At 40.7% G+C, this 20,115-nt stretch overlaps 1 protein-coding gene across 1 annotated transcript; it reads right to left on the bottom strand.

Annotated features, from left to right (window-relative positions):
- Window positions 1-2,624: 2,624 nt before the first annotated feature.
- On the bottom strand, window positions 2,625-3,560 carry LOC106836866 (olfactory receptor 8S1-like). The gene has a single exon (XM_014850103.1). The coding sequence runs from the start codon at window positions 3,558-3,560 to the stop codon at window positions 2,625-2,627; it is 936 nt and encodes a 311-aa protein (XP_014705589.1).
- Between the last annotated feature and the right edge of the window lie 16,555 nt (window positions 3,561-20,115).

The following is a 20,115-nucleotide window of genomic DNA, read 5'->3' as shown; positions in this document are numbered from 1 at the left end:
TTTTTGCTTTTAATATTATCATTTTTATCCTGCTGCCTTTCTTAAGTTAATTTTGTTGGCCTTGACATTTGGAATCATTTATTCATTATTACTTTATTTTTAAATTTTCTGTTCAGTAATATAAGTAGTTAAGACTATGCATCTTAAATTCAATTCAGTTTTGGTCATACAATGTATGTTTTAATACTCAGTAGTCCATTATTTCTATTTCTAGTTAGTTTTTATTTTCAGTTTTGAGGTCCTCTTTGGTCCAAGTATTTTTAGTAGAAGATTTTAAAATTTCCAGATGATCATGTTTTTTGTGGTTTCTGTTTATTCGATGTACATCTGCTATGAATTTGTAATTTTATCACATCATGAAATGAGAATTTAACTTGTTGCATTTCTACTTTTTGGAATTTTATGAAATTTTTTATTTGATCAATTTTTGCAAATGTTCCATAGACACTGATTTGCAGGGTGTATAGTTAGATATAATGTTATTAGAACATTATTGTTAATTATATTATCCTGTTTTTCCTTACCATTGCTTTTGTTTTGTCTATTTAATTTAAAACTCTAAAATCTCTATAAAAGTGTTTTACAATTATTATAAATTTGTTTATTTTCCTTATTATTTTCTACAGTATTTTCGCTCTGTGAGTTGAGCAGTTAAGGTTCACATCATTATATCTTCTTTGTGGCTTGTAGACGTCATTGTGGATTGTACACTTCCAAATTTGAGAATTATATTCATTCAGTTAGCAAAATATTTATTGAGCATTTACTACATGCTTGACCACTGTGCTAAATTCTTTGTCTATTTTTTTTTTACTTTGAATTCAATTTTGGCTGACAGTTATACCTTTACAACTGCTTTCCTTTTGTATTCATTTTCTAGGTTAGATATTTGAATAATTTGAAAAAACTTTCAACATTTATGAATCACTTTGAGGTCTTTATTTTGTACATAGCGTATAGCTTTTATAGTCCAATCTTAAAGTCTTTTCCTTTTAATTCATGAGTTTATATTTCCATTATTGTTACAGTGTACACTTATTAAATTTTTCTGATATCTTTTTTTAAACTTTTCTTTTCTTTTTGTTTTTTACTGTTTTTGTGCTCTCTTGGTGCCATTTTGTTTTCCACCTTTTGTTTGTAGCAAAACGTCATGCTGTCCTTACATTTCTGAAGACCAATTGACACCAGATGACAATATATAATATATACAGAGGAAAAAAGATGGGACCCCAAAATTCTATAATGAGGCAAGTTTTCATTCATATGTGGAGTCAAAATAAAGAGATTACCGGATATGCAAGGTCTTGGACTATTTCGTAATATTCATTTCTTAAAAAAGTCCAGATAAGTGCACATTACAACAAAATAAAAGCAGAATGAAATACAGAACTCATGAACAATGATGGGTAACACTCAAATGGTGGCTATTAGTTTTCTAGTTCTTAATGTACCATTTCATCTGATTCTCACAATATATGATGTAGATACTGTTATTATCCCAACTTTATATATAGGAAACTGAGGTGCACAGAAGTTAAGTAATTTGTCAGGGTCATAAAGCTTGGGCAGAGCCAGGGTATGAACACATGCAACTGGGTGCTTAAGACCAAGTATCTAACTCTTATGCCCTCCTGTGGAAAAGAGGAAGTGAAAACATGCTATGAAAGAGATGGAGTGAATATTAAATACATTTATTTATTCATAGAATGAAGCCAAATAACTATAGATTATGATTAAAATCCGGAATATAATTGATTCTAAAGTCAAATAATGAAAAGATAATAATTTTTTGATAATATCCAGGGACAAAAGTTTCAGAATGTAAGAAAAGAAAGAAGGCGAGGAGCAGATTGAAGTGGCAGCGGAAGGAGGAAGATTGTTAAAGTAAAATAAACTTATGATCTTTCACGGAGGTGTCAACATATTTTGTTTTAAAAGTTAAAATTCATAAATATAGATTCAAGACTTTAATAAAAATAATATTTAATAAAAATAAGTAAAGAAGTAATAAAAATAGTCTAAATACTATAGAGGACAATGAAGTGGATGAACTCTTTAACAAAGTGTATCGAAAAGATGAAAATAATAAGGGTGACAAGATTAGATACATAAATGATTAATTCAGGAGATATAACATTTAGCTATGAGTTCTAGAAAGAAAGTGGTGGTAGTGATGTGAGGGAGTTGAAGAAAAAATAGACCATAGATATACCCGTTATAAACCAGAGATAATTTCATATATATATATTTTTTAAGATTTTATTTTTTCCTTTTTCTCCCCAAAGCCCCCCAGTACATAGTTGTATATTCTTCGTTGTGGGTCCTTTTAGTTGTAGCATGTGGGACGCTGCCTCAGCGTGGTTTGATGAGCAGTGCCATGTCCGTGCCCAGGATTCGAACCAACGAAACACTGGGCCGCCTGCAGCAGAGCGCACAGACTTAACCACTCGGCCACAGGGCCAGCTCCCGATAATTTCATATATTTTACTTTTAATTGTCATTATAGCTGGCAGAGGGTGGTACAGGGCTCCTTTCAAGTTAGTGATCCAGAATTCAACCTTAAGTTCAAACACTTACTCATAGCCTACACAAACTCATATCCTACTATTCTATCTCCTTGTTCACTACCTAAAATATTGCAGATATTTCCCCAATGTCCTTTTCACAGCTGCCTTCACCTCCATGTTTTTTAGGCTGTAGATGAGGGGGTTTAGCATGGGTGTGACTGCACTGTATTGCAGAGAGGAGAGCAAATCTAGGGAGGAACCAGAGGTGGGCATCAGATAGCGAATCAAACCTGAGCCAACGAATAGGATCACTGCAATGAGGTGGGAGGAACAGGTGGAGAAGGCCTTGCTTCTGCCTGTGGTAGAGCTGATGCTCAGGATGGTGGAAACAATGCGAGTATAAGAGAAGAAGACTGGGAGGAAGGTTCCAAACCCATGCAGTAAGATGGAGCAGATCAAGATGTCAATACTGATGGAGATATCAGAGCAAGACAGAGGGAAGAGGGAGGGCAGCTCACAGGTGTAGTGCTGTACGGTTTGGGCCTCACAGAAGTCCAGGTTAATAGCCAAGAGCACAATGACGACTGAACTGAGAGAGGCCAGGCCCCAGGAGGCCAGCACCAGCTTCACACAGAGCTGGTTGCTCATCAGTTGGCCATAAAGCAGCGGGTGGCAGATGGCAACATAGCGGTCATAGGCCATCACTGAGAGAAGAAAGGCTTCAGTCCCCGCAGTGATAAACACAAAGAAGACCTGAGTCAGACAGCCCTCTACTGAGATTGTTTTCTTCTCAGACAGGAGGTCCTTCAGTAGCTTGGGCACAGTGACAGAAGAGAAGCAAAGGTCTGGGAATGATAGATTACTCAAGAAGAAATACATAGGTGTATGGAGATGGGAATCAGTCCTGACCACCAGCAGCATCGTCAGGTTCCCCATTATGGTCAGAATGTAAATCCCCAGGAAGAGCACAAAGAGCAGAGCCTCGATGTGGGGGTCATCAGATAGTCCAATGAGAATAAACTCAGTGATGATGCTGTGGTTCCTCAAGGCCATTGTAGAGGATGTTTCCCTGGAATAAAATAAAACGAGAGGTGAGATCTCCTATGATTGTCCTTCTCATATCATTATCTCCTTCACAGCATCACCCTTTTTTCTCATCCATCTCTCCCTGCTCTGCCTGGACGCTGTGGTCAGACATCTCAAAGCTGCCCTCACTGTATCCCAGTAAGTTTTTATCCTGTTTTGTTATCACAGGTTTGAGTCACAGTTTTCACATACTTCAGAGAATGCTATTCCTCTTCCACGGGGATTTAACTGGAAAAATGAGTACCTCTGGCTCACCTACATGTTCACAGTATTTAGATGCTATTGCATTCTTCCTATTGTCTAGATATCCTAAAAATTCTAACACATATCCGCTGTGGTTTTCTAAGTCTGCTCTCTTCAATTTCTCAAACATCATTTTTTTGCTCAAAATCATCCAATGGCTCCTTACCAAAGTTGGTACCCATGAGGCACAGTAGGTACAGTGCCTAGGGCCACAATTCTTCTGTGGCTGATGAAAATGTTTTTATTTATTTTAAGATCAGAGAAAATAATGAATATAACACAGAATGGATTATATTTGTCTTTATGACTACAATCATAAAGTATAAATTTTAATCTATTTTTATGGAAAAGTGCCCTAGAAAGGCAAAAGTGCTGGGGGCCCATGAGTCATAATGTGTTCTTGTTCCTTGTTTCATAAACAGCACATTTAACTTTAATAGGATTTCATTAAATATAAGCACTTTCTTAAACACTATCTCAATTGTTTCAAGGCAGTTCTGTGAGACTTGACCAGGAATTATTATCCCTGGGGTAAGGAATTTTATCTCCATTTTACTTGTGAGAAGTCTGATATTCAGGGATATTTTGTAATGTCATGTTGACAATAAGTAGAAGAAACAGGAAATAAATTACATTGTTTTTGTCTAGTTATCAGGCCAATGTCTAGGCTTAGTTCGTAGTAATAAGGAAGACTTTTCTTTGACATTCAGTTCTTCCTCATTGGCCCTTAACCTTTCAGCCATTTTGGCTGCTTTTGATACCAGAAAGATCTTTTTGTGTTTGTGACCTTGCTCACCTTCTTCTCCACTTCAAATGTCCTCCTCTTAATTCCAAACTCTCATGGGCCTTACAATGTCACCTATAATCCTGCTTATTTACTTATAGGCTGTCTTGACTGCTCCCTCTTCTAACCCACAGCTCTCTGTTCTTATGTCATAGTTTGAATTCTATTTATTTTCTCATGTTAAACATCTATCTGGGTTTTCTTCTCCTGACTATGAGCTTCTTGACAACATGGACCACAGTTTAACAACAACAATCACAAATCAGCATTTCTCTGGCTCTGTCCTCACCCGTTAACTTCTCATTACCTCTCAAATTCCTCTCAGACTATTTTGGGAGCTTCTATATGGTATCTCACGTGTGCCTCAGACAAGATATCTTGACTACTCTAAGCACAATCTCATCCTTTCACTCCAGTGGCCCCAGTAGCATTAATGTCTGGTAGCAGTATTGTTGACATTGTTGTCCATCAAGGTTACCATGTTGCCTACCCATGTTGCATGTGGGCTACTCCTGCTGAATTTCAAGGATGCTGTTATGTACACAGAGCATGCTGTCTCATGTCACTGCAACATCCTCTGATGCTGTCTCATTTTTGTAGAATCCACGTGTACTTTTGCCATCATTGAAAGAAGCTTCTTACATTCATGTTGTGGATGTATTCTTCTTCTTCTTTTTTTTTTTAAATCTTTTTTTTTTTCCTTTTTCTCCCCAAAGTCCCCTGGTACATAGTTGTATATTCTTAGTTGTGGGTCCTTCTAGTTGTGGCATGTGGGAAGCCGCCTCAACGTTGCTTGGTGAGCGGTGCCATGTCCGTTCCCAGGATTCGAATCGACGAAACACTGGGCCGCCTGCAGCGGAGCGTGCGAACTTAACCACTTGGCCACGGGGCCGGCCCCGGATGCATTATTCTTTTATTGTCCCATGAGGGTCAGAGTAAAAATTCTTATAGTTTTTAGAAAAACTTTTCTTGCATCCTCTTGTTATAGGTATCAGCTGTGTGTATAAGAGGGCCAGATGATGAGCAATTTATGTTAATGATGATACTAAGAATTGTTTTAAATCCTAATTTCTGGGACTATACAGTAAGTCATTGTCCTATGTGAAGATCCCTGCCTCAGCTGGACTTTTTGAGGCTAATTTACCAGTATTCTGTTTTTGTCTGTCAGTCCACAGTCTGATCCTATGGTAGGCTTTTATCCCCACAAAAGTATTTAATCTTGATGATTCAGAGAGCCCTGTTTCTGACCCTTCTAGCCAGGAATCTATGACCAGGAGCTAACTTATATCAAGAGAAACTTAAATTCTGATCCCATTAACAAACCCATCAGCCCAGCTTAAGACCGTCTTAGACCCAAGTCTATGTTACCTGTGTTCCAGGAGCAATAGGGCAATGTTCACCTTTGTGTGTCTGCAGGATGTTAGCTTAGATCCAGAGATGGTGAAGCATAACCAGTTGGAGAAGTTATTCTTCAGGATCCTGCATGGATAAAATTGAAAATTCTTTTGAGAGCAAACACTTTATCTTGAACCTATGCAAGCAAAGTACAATGATGAATGGAAGTCATTCTTTCCAAAGATTTGGATGTTTCAAAATATATGTAGATGTGGCTATCCTGAATTGCCTCTACTCTTCCACTTTCAGTCACAAAGGAGACCTGGATACAGGGCTTCAAGCTCTCATCTTAAGAAGACCATAGCATTTGTGGAGAATCATTTTCCGTCTTGTCTGACATCCATGTTTTGTGTGAATGAAGGCAGCAGGTATTTCTCTCACATGATTTTCAAGTCATCACAGAGAAAGGAATCTCCCTCTGCTCTCACCATCCCTAAGTAGCACCTCCAACTGATGTCTGAGATTTCTTTAATAACTAGGGACAAATCTTCTCATTTAAGTCCTAGACCAGTTAAGCAAAAAAATGAATCAAACTTGCAATCACTCTTGAGAAGGGAAGATACTGGCTTCATCTAGTCCTGAAGTAGAAAAGACTGATGCCAGATTTAGAATATGGGGTAAGAGCAAGAAAAGACTCAAGGGATAGACAGGGAGACCAATCATGGAGGGGTAGAAGATGTAAGAGGAGGACTTCAGAAGTGTCTTAGATAAGCACCTGTGTCACCATTTTGCCAATGCAGACACTTCATACCCATGGCACATCTGGTCATTTGATCAATTTCTCTTACAAGGGGATGAAGCAGAATATTGGATATGTTCGTGATTTTATGGCTCTCAGGAGACTCACTAAAATAAGCGTCTTTCCCAATTCAGCTGTTAGTGCAGAAAATCACAGATTTACTTCACCTACTTAAGGATCAATCCCAAAGTTAAGAAGAACAACTCTGATGGAGATATCTTAGTTACCCGATCTTGCCCAAAGGGGTCAGCCATTTGACAGCAGGTTTCCACAAAATGAGAGATTCTTTAGGTGTCTGGCAAAGTGCCTTGCTTTGCCTTTGCTTTGCCTTTGCACACTGGCTGCTTAAAGATGTTTTTGGGATGAAGAAATGAGAGAAAGGTGTGTGTGGAAGGTCAGGCTGGACAAGGTGACTTGAGGGATCCAGTGGGCTGAGGGGTAATGTTCAGCCTGGATGCACCCTGGATGCGTGGGAGAGGAATCTGAACTGGGGAGAAGACTATCAGTCTTCAGGAAGGACCAGTGACAAACTTCATCCACTTGAAATTAATCTCGGAGATGTCCTCTGCTGTGCTCCCTTGCACTATTCACATCTCAGTGATGACTATATCTGAGGATGATTTCAATAACAGGAAAAAGTCTACTGCAGTTCTCCTAAGTGAAGTACTGAGAAGAGGGAAAATAAGTACCTCAAACAATCTAGTATCTATCTCTGATATCCTTATTTCATTCTAGGCATCAGCTTTCTGCAGCCTTTCAGGATCCTGAGGCATGAGAGGATTTATGCCTAGGCTTTAAAGTGTCACTGTCCTCAGCGTTAAGCGGGGAGAGAAGAAAGACCTTCCTGAGAAGGTGTCCAAGGCACCTTGTACAAATGCACTGTTTGGAGAAACAGATATCAGAGTCCCATCCGGGAAGATGGTCTGCCAAGAAGCAGGACGTTTCCACCTCTAGCTAAGGGACAAGGGATGGATGAAGCAGGACCCTCAGGTTTTAGGATGAATGGAATGGATCATGCAGTGGCAGGAGGTAGAGGTTGGGGAGAGGGTAGGCAGAAGGATTAAAACATACACAGAACTTTACAGGTAGAAAAACAGGGGGAACACCAGAACATTAGAGAAGAATTACCGTTCTCCTGGTTTTTCTTGAAAGAGGCAGCTCCACATGTTCTGTCTTTCCCATCACTGGTAGACACATCAGAGCTAAAACCTCCCGATAAGATAACTCCTGTCACAAGAATCTGACTCTTCACAGAGTGCATAGCTTTTTCTCTTTGCTGTCAATGAGTGAAGAAAATTAGTATAATTCAAGCTCTGAAAGCATTGGATACATCACAGGATCGGGATTATTCTCTTGAGTACCTTAACTTAGAGTGGTATCGTTCTGCAATGCAGGACACTATGTATATGGGAAGACAAGGACAATCTCACTAAAGAAGCTCGTATTCGGAACAACAGACACGTATTTCATTAAAACCTTCTCACGTGATCTCAGGTGCAGTCAGGTGTCTTGTCTTCATTTATTTCCTCTGTGATTCTGAATACTCTTTCAAGAGCATCACTTAAAGAAAGAGCAATCTAACAGAACCAATCAGAAGGCCATCTGTACTTAGGCAGCCATGGGCTTGGTCAGGCACCTGGGGGAAGCCGGGCCACTGCTGTGTATTCCCTGAAGTCTCAGCCTGAAGTTGAGCTCTGACTCACTAACCACATGGTTTCCAGTTAACTAGAAAATTAACTTAGTAGGAGCCACAGGGATTCTCTCCAGGGCGGTATTGGAAGTTTCTGAATGGAGACAAATATTTAAAACTGAGAGGAGACTATTATTAGGCTTGGGAGGCTGAAAAAAAGGAGAATAAGCAAGAGATTTAAAGAAAAATTTATCTGCTGGAAAATGGACATTTTCCTCGTGGCAACGTGGGGCTCGGAATGCCCTTTAGGAATTGTCAAGAGAGCTGAGCTGTGACACATCACTGAGCTCCAGGTCATTTTTGAATGTACATTTGAATTTTCTTTATTTCTACAAGATTGTCCACTATAATAACTAAATGAGAGGAGATAACTGCGTCCTGGGAGTATTACTGAGCCTTAAGTTTCTAGAGTTTCTATTTTAAGCATATAATGAATTTTTAAAAGAGTTTCTTAAAGAGTAGTAATTCAAGTATATAATGAATTCTTTTCAATAAACCATGCAATGGGTTTTTGAAATGTCTAAAATCAAAAATTTGTATTTCTTATTTGAGGCCGAAAAGAGTCATCAACACTTTAATGGAATTTGCATAGAAATAACAAACACAGAGAACTTGTTACCCTTAAATTAGCCCAAGTGATGCAGACATCAATGAAACATGTATTCATTCACCCTTTCTTTGGTAAAAGTGGGTGCCAGGCATTGGGAGAGATGGGAGAGCCTAGAATAAACAAGATGTGTTCTTGTTCATCCATTGAAGTCCTCCTGCGTGGCAATTGCATTATCTTTAAATGTCATCCTTTTTTTTCTTTCATTTGGTTTTATTGAGCCCCTGTTAGGTGTCAGACACTGGAGAACAGCAGTGAACAAGACAAAAATCTCTGTCCTCCTCGAACAGCTACTCTGGAGATAAATACGTACATTGTACAACAGGAGGTGATGGCAAGCACTATGAAGGAAAATAAAACAGGATAAGGAGAGAGAGTGATGGGGCTCGTGCTTTAGACTGAGGAGGCTAAAGAAAGGCCTCTTTGAGGAGGCGACATTTGAGGAGGGATCTGAATGAAGGGACAGAGAGTCATGTGAATATCTCGGGGGAACAGCAAGTGCAAAGGCCCTGAGGTTGGACTTGTAGGAAAGTTGTATAGAACCAGGTATCACAAATGAAATCAGGCCTGGGATCTGGGTAGCTGGGACCAGGGGGTAGTTTCTTCAGGATCCTGCTGATGGGATGATGAATTCCTGTGGCTTGCAGTTTTTGTGTCACTAGGGGTTTAAATTCCTGACTACCACCTTCCAGTCCCATTCGTTGGCCAAAGGATGTCCTGGCCTCTTGATTGACAGGCCCACAATGGCATGGGAGTGGCAGTCCCCAAAGAGAAACTGAGACATTGTCACCAGAAGGAGGGAGGGATGGCTGCCCAGCACGTTCAATTAGGAATTGTTCCTAAATGGAAGCAGGCAGCATGGCATGGGAGCTGGGAGCCTGTCTAGGGGAGGATGGGTGTTCGGCCGAGGGAGGAGTAGCTTGGTTGTTCAGTCCATATTCACTGAGCATCTGCTCTGGGCTGGCCCTGTCACTGTGGGGTGCACTGTGCACAGGAGACCAGACTCCACCCCACAGTGACAGTTGAGAGTGTCAGGGCTGTGATGGGAAAGCCCAGCCTCATGGAGGGAGCCCAGAGGAGGCTCCTAACCCACTGGGAGTGGGGGTTTGGGGAGGGTAGGAGTTGAGCAGGTGAAGAGGGAATTTGAGGGTGCTCTGGCTGTGGGCACAGCATGTGAGGGGAGGGTATGGCCTTGGGAACTAGAGGTGTTCTCCTTCCCCAGCTCAGCATATCATGAGTAGGGGCCAGGGGCGGAGAGACAACAAGCTCGTGGGCCAGACTGTGTGCGTCTCTCAGGGTCCCTACAAAGGTGACCTTCGAGGCCATGGGAAGCCTTGGGAGGAGCATGGTGAAGCAAAGGCCCACCCAACCTGACCTCCTGCCTCCTCACTAGGCTACCTTGGTGTGGTGAAAGATGCTACGGAGTCCACGGCCTGTGTGGAGCTGCCCTCTCCTGCCAGACCACCTCTGTGAACCATCAGTGGCTCACCATGGTATATGGGCCAGGCCAAGGCAGGGCCAGGAGGGACATTGTTGGGCAGTGAGAGGGTCCTACTCACCTCACTTGTTCTCTGTGTCCACAGGGGCTCCTGAATCCTGGGTGGCATGACCTCGACTTATGGGCGGATGCTCACGTATGGCTCTGCCTCTCATGTGCCCATGTACTATTCCTAGACATCTTCAAGATGGTGAGTGCTTCCCAGGGGACAGGGAGGAGGGGCAATGTGGGGGCAACTAGAGACAGGACAGAACTGAGGGACACATGCATCTCCCCAGTTCCAGGCAGCCTCACTCTCCATTATGGGTGGCAGATACCCCTGCATGATGACAGCTGCATTCCTGCCCAGCGTGAGGCCCGGGACCCCATCAACCCTAACACACCATCACAGTGAGGGCCAGGAGCTGGGAGGGCAGGGTTCCCGGAACCACTGTGTGTGTGCGCCTGTGTGTGTGTGTGTGTGTGTGTGTGTGGGCTGAGAGTTAGTGGTTATGTAACCCACCAATTGCCCCGAGGAACTCAAGGGTGGGTTTAGAAACATTTAACTGTTTAAGAGATGCAATCACCAACCACCCTGAACCAGACCAAGCCCCATCACAAGATGGTGGCCTATGACCTTTGCCTCATTTTTTTTTTTAAAGATTTTATTTTTCCTTCTTCCCCCAAAGTTCCCTGGTACGTAGTTGTGTATTTTTAGTTGTGGGTCCTTCTAGTTGTGGCACTTTGCCTCACTTTTAATGCTAAGATCTCCTCTCCAGGAGGAGCTCAGGCCTTATTACCATAACCTGCAGTGTGTGCGGAAGCATGTTTTCCACGTAAGCCTGCACAAGCGAATATCCCCCTCTCCCTGTGGAATATTCATTCCCCATCCGAGATAAAAGGTCCCTGCTTCCCTTTGTTCGGAGACTCCATGACTTTGGAAATGATTCTGTGTGGCCTCCTATTTACTGTGAATAAGTTCTACTTTGTGTGACCACTACTTCTGGTCGAGAGTCTGATTTTAACTCTGCCAGGAAAAGAACCTACTTGGTTCAGTAACAGTTACGCTGGGTGTTTGGGGGATGGAAGGCTTTGCATGGCTCACCCTGAATTCTCTGCTCCCAGCCCCAGGCTGGTCACATAAAGTAGGCATGGCTGGAGCTGGGGGCAGAACAATCTCCTCTCCAGCCCTGACCACAGTAGCACGTTGTAGTTAAGACCTGGGCTTGGGGACAAATTGTGTGACTTTAGTCATGTGACTGATTGTGTGACTTTGGGCAGGCAACCTCGTTTCTCAGCCTTCCAGTCTCCTAAGCTGTGAAGTAGAAGCCTGTGGGTGGGCTGTTGTGAGGATGAAGATGCCTCAGTTCTGTGTGGTGTTCAGTGCTGTTCTGGAAGCATTTGCTACATTGTTGTGATCACCACAGTCATTCTCAACAGACTTCTCTCCCCAAGAGGGCTGGATACCAAGTGGTGGGGCAGACAGGAGTCATCCACAGTGTCATGGGAAGTTGGATCCATCCTGGTGGGTGGGCAGGCATCCTCTCCTTTGGGGCCCCCAATCTTTGTGGTTCCAGGTATTTTTTTCTTTTTAATTAAGTACATTTTCCAGTACCCACTTATAGCCAACTTTGGAAGGGATCAGGGAGGGCTTTTTGGAGAAGGAGACATCTGTGCTGGGACCTCTGAATAGGGGTCTCCCAACCCATCCTTTGGCAGAAGTGATGTAATGTCCCATGTATGGCCTGAGTTGTGTGGTGCCATTTGACTCTTTATTCCAGTTGGCACCCCTCCCCGGGGGCAGCCAGGAGGATGGCCCTAGGCAAGTGCACCTGTGGCATTCACCAGCAGCCTTTTGTCTCTCTCAGTTTCCTGTAAATGTCATCCTTTGAGAGATGTTAAATCCAGACTCAACTGATTGCTTAATATCTGATGGTGTGCCAGCAAATAAATATCTCAATTCTGGGAAGCAAACATTACTCCTTGTAATAAAGGCCAATGTAGTATGATTCTGTGGTGTTTGGAACATGTTAATCCTTGGCTGGCACTGCACCTGTAAAATATGAGTGTAAATAAGATAAGAGTCCTTAGCATTTCTGGCAGGATAGGACTAGACATGCTTGGGTCATGAGAGAAAGGACCACCGATGGAGCAGTAGGGATTTCGTGCAGCCTTATTGGTAGGTAGGTAAAAGAGGGGCACAAGAGAGTGGGGCTACATCTTCTCAAGCCCCCAGTTAATGCAGAGAAATTCTACTTTAATTACTATTTTATAATTTTATGTAAGATTTAAAAAATAACATAGTCAAGGCTAAAATACGTGTGAAAACATTTGATTTGGTGTAGCACTTTATTTTAAATGAAAAAAAGTGACTTCTGTCAGATGAGACAGTTGGTGGCAAAGCATGATTTTCATGCAATAAATTTTTGAGGTACTCATAATTTAATTTACACCACCAGTCATATGCAACAAACAGAAGGACTATGAGAGTTTCAGACTTATTAACGAGAAAAATGCATGAGGATGACATAATGGGGGATAGGTTTCATGGAGTGCTTGGTTCATGGTAGTTATTTTCATAAATATTTGTTATGTAAAGATATTAATAAATATACTCTATATTGTATATGATGCATTTGAGATATGTGTATAACATCTGGGAGGATGTGTATGTCTTGGTCAGGAAGTTAGTCTGGACTAAAGATATAGATTAGGGAGTCATAAGCATGTGGGTTATTGGAAAACCATGGTGGTGAATAAAATAATGCCTGGAAAGAATGTATATGGAAGGAGAAGTTTCCCAAGGACAGAATTGTGGGAATAGCATCATTTATAGAGGTGGTAAGGAAGTAGAAACTTCAAATAGACTGAGGTGGAGTTGTCTTTCAATCTAGGAGTGACATCCAGAGGATCCAAAACCAGAGTTACTAAAGAAAGAAAGGATCATCAATACTGTCAAACTGCCATCAGTTACTAATGATAAAGACTGAAGAACCTGGAGGCACTACTTTAAGTCCATCGATTTATGTAAATTTTTTTTGAAGTTCCTCACCCACATTGTGTTAGGTACCCATCCTCTGAGTTCTAGCAGTACCCTGTACACAGTCTGAAAACAAAATTACACTATTGTGATATAGTTACCTGTTTATACATCTGTTATTCCCACTAGACAGTCTGCCTGAAGGCGGAAGCTGTGTCTTTATTTATCTTTATATCTTGACAGTCCTAGATGGTAAATCAATATTTTATGAATGGATGAGCAGGAATTTAGAAATAGGAGAGAGATAAGGCTGAGGACAATAGAGTTGAGGAAGGATAAGTATTTTATTTTTTAAGATAGGATAAAATAGCTTGTTAATACCTGTGGAAAAATGTTTATGCCTATAGATACAGTTTATCCCTATAGGGCAGAAGAAGGTAAAAATGTAGCATAAAATGGTAAACAATGGTGAAACAAGGTCCAGGAGGAGGTGGTAAAAGATTCACACAATCCATACACGCATACACACCCACACACACCCACACATACGCACCCATCCAGGTATATAAGTTGTCCTTATGGAATTTTTTACTGGCACTGAAAGTAAGTATTTAAGTTATGTGCAGATATAGATAGAATTTTGGGCATGGAGGAAATGGTTAAGTTATTCTTCATCAAGTGTAAAGGAACATCATATTCTATGATCTCCTTGTTAGCTTTAAGGAGGGAGGAGGATATTAATTCTGAGGGTCAAGCTATGTTTGAAGCATAAACCAAATTCCAGGGAAGTTAATGTCCTGGATATAGAAACGGAGAAAGTATGTGGGGCTTGTGAATGCAATGAAAGAACAAATGGGCAAGACACTGAAGGCACAGACGTGAGCGTTGCTAAAACGATGCACCATGGGTTCAGGGGAGAAAGAAGTAAAATGAAGCTCTGATGGTGATGGAGTGATGGATAGAATGAAGGCATGGACTGAAGAACTAGAATTTTTAGAGAGCCACAGTGCAAATGAAAAAGCGAGAAGCTGGGAGAAGAGAAGATTACAATCAGAGATTAAATATAACAGTGGTGGTAGCATTCAGATAAAATGAATGATCAGATCTTGCACCTTATTAGTGTGATGCCGAAATCAAGTTGAGCAACAGGGGAAAGAGTTAGACATTATAGAAATTCGAGATCAGGTTATTGGGTGACTTATCAACATTAATGCTCAAGTCGGCTGTTATGACACTGGGAACTGAGGTTTAGGGGAACACTGTGAACCCACCAAAGTGCAGTACGAGTGGGAGGAGGGATGAGAACAGTTGGAAGGTCAAAACAGTGAAGATAAAAAAGGGTATGTTTTAGGGATGACCTCCACCCTGTGGGCTTAAGTGCACCTGAATTGTGGTAGCCCAGCCTCCATTCTCTGATGGGCCCACGACCTGGGTGTAGACAATCATAGCACCCAAGTCTCTTGGTCACAGTGATTAGTCTAGGAGCAGAGATTGAACTTAACCTGCCTAAAATGAAGTGCTTCCTTGGCAGTTTTTCCATTGGATCTTCTCAATTCCCTATCTTCATTTCTCCCTCTGCATTGCCTTCCCTCTACATACATAAATATGGCCAAATTGTTTTCTCTTATTTTTTTATGTTTGTCTACCAGGGTAACTTTTTTCCCAATTATTTTATCGAGGTCATAATGGTTTGTAAACTTGTGTATTTCAGGTGTACATTATTATTTATCAGTTTCTGTATAGATTGCATCGTGCTCACAATCAAAAGTCCAGTTTTTTTTTTTTAACAAGAGTCTAGTTTTTATCCTTCACCATACATATGTGCCTCTTTACGCCTTTTGCCCACTCTTCCACCTCCTTCCCCTCTGGTAACCACTAATCTGTTGTCTTTATCCATGTGTTTGTTTGTCTTCCACATATGAGTGAAATCGTGTGGTGTTTGTCTTTCATCGTCTGACTAATGTCACTTAACATCATACACTCAAGGTCCATCTATGTTGTTGCAAATGGGATGATTTTGTCTTTTTTTATGGCTGAGTAGTATTCTATTGTATATATACACCGCATCTTCTTTATCCATTCATCAATTGATGGGTACTTGGTTTGCTTCCACATCTTGGCTATTGTGAATAATGCTGCAATGAACATTGGGGAGCATAAATCTCTTTGTATTGGTGATTTCATATTCTTTGGATAAATACCCAGTAGTGGGATAGCTAGATCATATGGTGTTTCTATTTTTTAATTTTTTGAGAAATCTCCATACTGTTTCCCATAGTGCCTGCACCACTTTGCATTCCCCCAGCAGTGTATGAGGGCTCCCTTTTCTCCACATCCTCTCCAGCATTTGTTATTTATCCTCTTGGTAATTATAGCCATTCTGACAGGTATCGGGTGATATCTCATTGCAGTTTTGATTTGCACTTCCATAATAATTAGTGATGTTGAACATCTTTTCATGCACTTGTTGGCCATCTGCGTATCTTCTTTGGGAAATGTCTGTTCATATCCCCTGCGCATTTTTTGATTGGGTTGTTTGTTTTTTTGTTGTTGAGTTGTATGATTTCTTTATGTATTTTGGAAATTAACTTCTTGTTGGATACATGATTTGCAAATATTTTCTCCCAGTTGGTGGGTTGCCTTTTCATTTTGTTCATGGTTTCCTTTGCCTTGCAGAAGATTTTTAGTCTGATGTAGTCCCATTTGTTTACTTTTTCTTTTGTTTCCCTTGCCTGGGTAGACATGGTATTTGAAAAGATGCTGCTAAGACCGATGTCAAAGAGTGTACTGCCTATATTTTCTTCTAGGAGTTTTATGGTTTCAGGCCCTACATTCAAGTCTTTAATCCATTTTGAGTTAATTCTCATGTATGATGTAAGATAATGGCCTACTTTCATTCTTTTGTATGTGGCTGTCTGGTTTTCCCAACACCAGTTATTGAAGAGACTTTCTTTTCTCCATTGTATGTTCTCAGCTCCTTTGTCAAAGATTAGCTGTCCATGGATGTGTGGTTTTATTTCTGTGTGCTTTCAATTCAGTTCCATTGATCTGTGTGTCTATTTTTGTGCCAGGACCATGCTGTTTTGATTACGATAGCTTTGTAGTATATTTTGATGTCATGGATTGTGATGCCTCCAGCTTTGGTGTTTTTTTCTCAGAATTGATTTGGCTTTTCTGGGTCTTTTGTTGTTCCATATAAATTTTAGGATTTTTTGTTCTATTTCTATGAAGAATGTCATTGGGGTTCTGATTGGGATTGCATTGAATCTGTACATTGCTTTAGGTAGTATGGACATTTTAACTAAGTTTATTCTTCTAATTGATCAGCATGGAATATCTTTCCATTTCTTAATGTCTTCAATATCTTTCAATAATGCCTTATAGTTTTCAGTGTATAGGTCTTTCACTTCTTTGGTTAAATTTAGTCCTAGATAATTTTTTATTTTTTTGTTGCAATTGTAAATGAGATTGTATTCTTGAGTTCTCTTTCTGCTAGTTTGTTATTAGCATATAGAAATGCAACTGATTTTTGTAAGTTTATTTTGTACCCTGTAACTTTGCTGTAGTTGTTGATTATTTCTAACAGTTTTCTGGTGGATTCTTTAGGGTTTTCTGTAAATTGAATCATGTCATCCACAAAGATTGAGAGTTTCACTTCTTCCTTTCTCATTTGTATACCTTTTATTTCTTTTTCTTGCCTAATTGCTCTGGCCAAAACCTCCAGTACTATGTTCAATAGGAGTGGCAAGAGTAGGCACCCTTGTTTTGTTCCTGGGGGATGGCTTTCAGTTTTTCTCTGTTAAGTATGGTGCTGGCTGTGGGTTTGTCATATATGGCCTTTATTATGTCGAAGTACTTTCCTTCTATACCCATTTCACTTAGAGTTTTTATCATAAATGGATGTTGGATCTTTTCAAATGCTTTCTCTGCATCTATTGAGATAATCATGTGATTTTTATTCCTTATTTGTTAATGTGGCATATCACACTGATTGATTTGCAGATGTTGAACCACCCCTGTGTCCCTGGTATAAATACACTTGATCATTGTGTATGATCCTTTTAACGTATTGCTGTATTTGATTTGCCAATATTTTGTTGAGGATTTTTATGTCTATGTTCATTAGCAATATTGGCTGGTAATTTTACTTCTTTGTGTTGTCCTTGTCTGATTTTGCTATCAGGGTAATGTTGGTCTCATAGAATGAATTAGGAAGCATTTGTCTTCTTCAGTTTTTTGGAATTGTTTGAGAGCAACAGGTATTAAACTTTGAATGTTTGGTAGAATTCTCCAGAGAAACCATCTTGTCTGGGACTTTTGTGTTTTGAGAGGTTTTTGATTACTGCCTCAATGTCTTTACTTGTAATTGGTCTATTCAGGTTCTCTATTTCCTCTTGATTCAGTTTTGGGAAGTGGTGTGAATCTAGATAATTTTTTATCCCATTAATTGTGTTCTTCATATCCAGAATTTCTGTTTTTTCTTCTTTTTAAAGGGTTTTGATCTCTTTGGTGAAGTATTCCTTCTGCTCCTTAATTTTATTCTCATTGAACTTTCTGAGTTTTCTTGTAACATGTTGAGTTTCTTTATGACAGCTATTTTGAATTCTCTGTTGTTTAGATTGTAAATTTCTGTGACTTCGGGATTGGTTTTTGGAGACTTGTCATTTTCCTTCTGCTCTGAAGTGTTATAGTAGTTTTTCATGGTGTTTGATGAACTGAACCTTTGCCAGTGCATTTGTGATAGTGTCAGGTCTCAGATTCCACCTGTCACCACTGGTAGGAAGAAGGAGCTGTGTTTCTGATCCCACACCATCTGCTGAAAGTTGTGCAGGTACGGCTGTACAGGCTGGCCAAAGCTGCTTGGTGTGTTGCTCTCTTGGGGGCAGAGTCTCTGTGCCTCTGTGCTCAGTGTTTGGGTTGCACAGGTATGGGCTGGCACTGTGCTGGCTGGTGGTTTTGCTGAGCACTGTACTTGGTGGGTGGGGCGCCTTCCCTGGGTCAAAGCCTGGCAACACAATGGAGAGAATTCCCACTGGCAGGGTTGCCAGGGTGCAGTGGGTGCTCTCACAGGCTGGGCTACCCCTCTGAAGGCATTCACACAGGAGGGCTGCCCCTGCCTCCTCTTACAGTCAAGCTGGCCACCGTGCTTGGTGTGTAGGGCTCCTTCACTGGGGCTGAGCTGCAGCCACTTGGTGGGGAGCGTTTCCACTGGCAGGGCCACCACAGCAGGGTGGGTGCTCCTGTATGCTGGGAATGCATTTGCACGCAAGATGGGCTGTCTCTCCTTCCTCTTAGTGTTGGCTAGCTGCTATGTGAGGCTTCAGGACTTGGCTTGCTGCTGCTGTGGAGGGTGAAGAATGCACTCATCTATCTCCACTACTTCCTGGGGTTCCAGTCCATCCACCTTCAGATGTATAGCTGTGTGGGTCTCTCAACTGTCCTGTTGTGCTGTGTGGGTATCCTCTGTTGGTCAAAGAATGTCCATTTAGTTGTAATTCAGAGGGGGCGAGACAAAGGGAATATCTCTCTCTGCCATGTTGCTGACATCATCTAAATCTTTTTCTTATGAAAAACAATAATTCCTCACTTTGACACCATTTCTTGTTACTTTCCTCTTTCATTCTCTTAATGCTAAACTCCTTGACAGTGTGATCTGAATTAACTGCTTTATTTTGTAACTTCCTACTTATTCAACACCCTGAAGTCTGGCTTCCACCCCACTGCCACTGCCACTGATACTGCTTTTACACATTTACAGAAAAAGAGAATATTTCAGAGCATAAGGAACCAGTCAGTGGATGTGGACAGCCCAGGATTAAATTGGCCCTAACCTGTTCTCCTCAAGACAAATCACTGAAAAGCCCATTTATGTAAATGTGCTTTTGCCTAATATGTCTACTGCTAAATTTAGATTTCACATATGATGGATGGTTTCGATCCTTCTGTGACTTGACCAATTCTTAATGCTGTTTTTCTTTTTTTTCTTTTGCCTTTTAGCATTTTAGAATTTTAAAATTCAACTCATTTTAATGCAAATAGACATGCATATAGATAATTGTAAGTGGTAAGGTTATGCAAATAGATAATTGTCATGCCAATAGACTCCTTTAAGGTCATACAAATAGACAACTGTAAGTGGCAAATCTGAAGGTGAGTTTATCTAGCGAACATTCTTTCCCAACTAGAGAAACAAAAATTACAGCACTTCTTTCTTTTTCTTTTACTTGAAGCAATGAGTGTAAAAAAGCTAAAGGCAAGTGAAAGGAGATTGAAGTTTACCTTAAGGTCTTCATGCTCAAATCCAAAAGCAAGTTATGTGAGCATGTTCTAGTCAGTCAGTTTGGTTTCAGAGAATAAACCTCACTCAAGTAATGGCAAGTTTATTGTAATGACACTTGTAAAAATGATCCCAGGAAAAGCCAAACACTGAAATCTTGTGAAAAACAAAAGGTATTACAAAGCTGGGACACAGGAAGAAGAGAACTTATATTTGAGCTGGACCACATCATCTTCATTTAGGCATTTTCCCATGACAATTATTCACTGCATTAGTGTTTCCCAGTGAAAGATTATTCTAGGACTTCCAGTTTAAGTGTTAGAGAAAGTG

This window comes from Equus asinus, chromosome 22 (assembly GCF_041296235.1).
Source record: "Equus asinus isolate D_3611 breed Donkey chromosome 22, EquAss-T2T_v2, whole genome shotgun sequence".
NCBI classification, from domain to species: Eukaryota; Metazoa; Chordata; class Mammalia; order Perissodactyla; family Equidae; genus Equus; species Equus asinus.
This window is presented reverse-complemented; position numbering and strand designations above follow the sequence as displayed.

Bases quoted from the DNA above. Each gene is read 5' to 3' on its own strand.
- LOC106836866 (XM_014850103.1), bottom strand. From the start codon at position 3,560: ATGGCCTTGAGGAACCACAGCATCATCACTGAGTTTATTCTCATTGGA.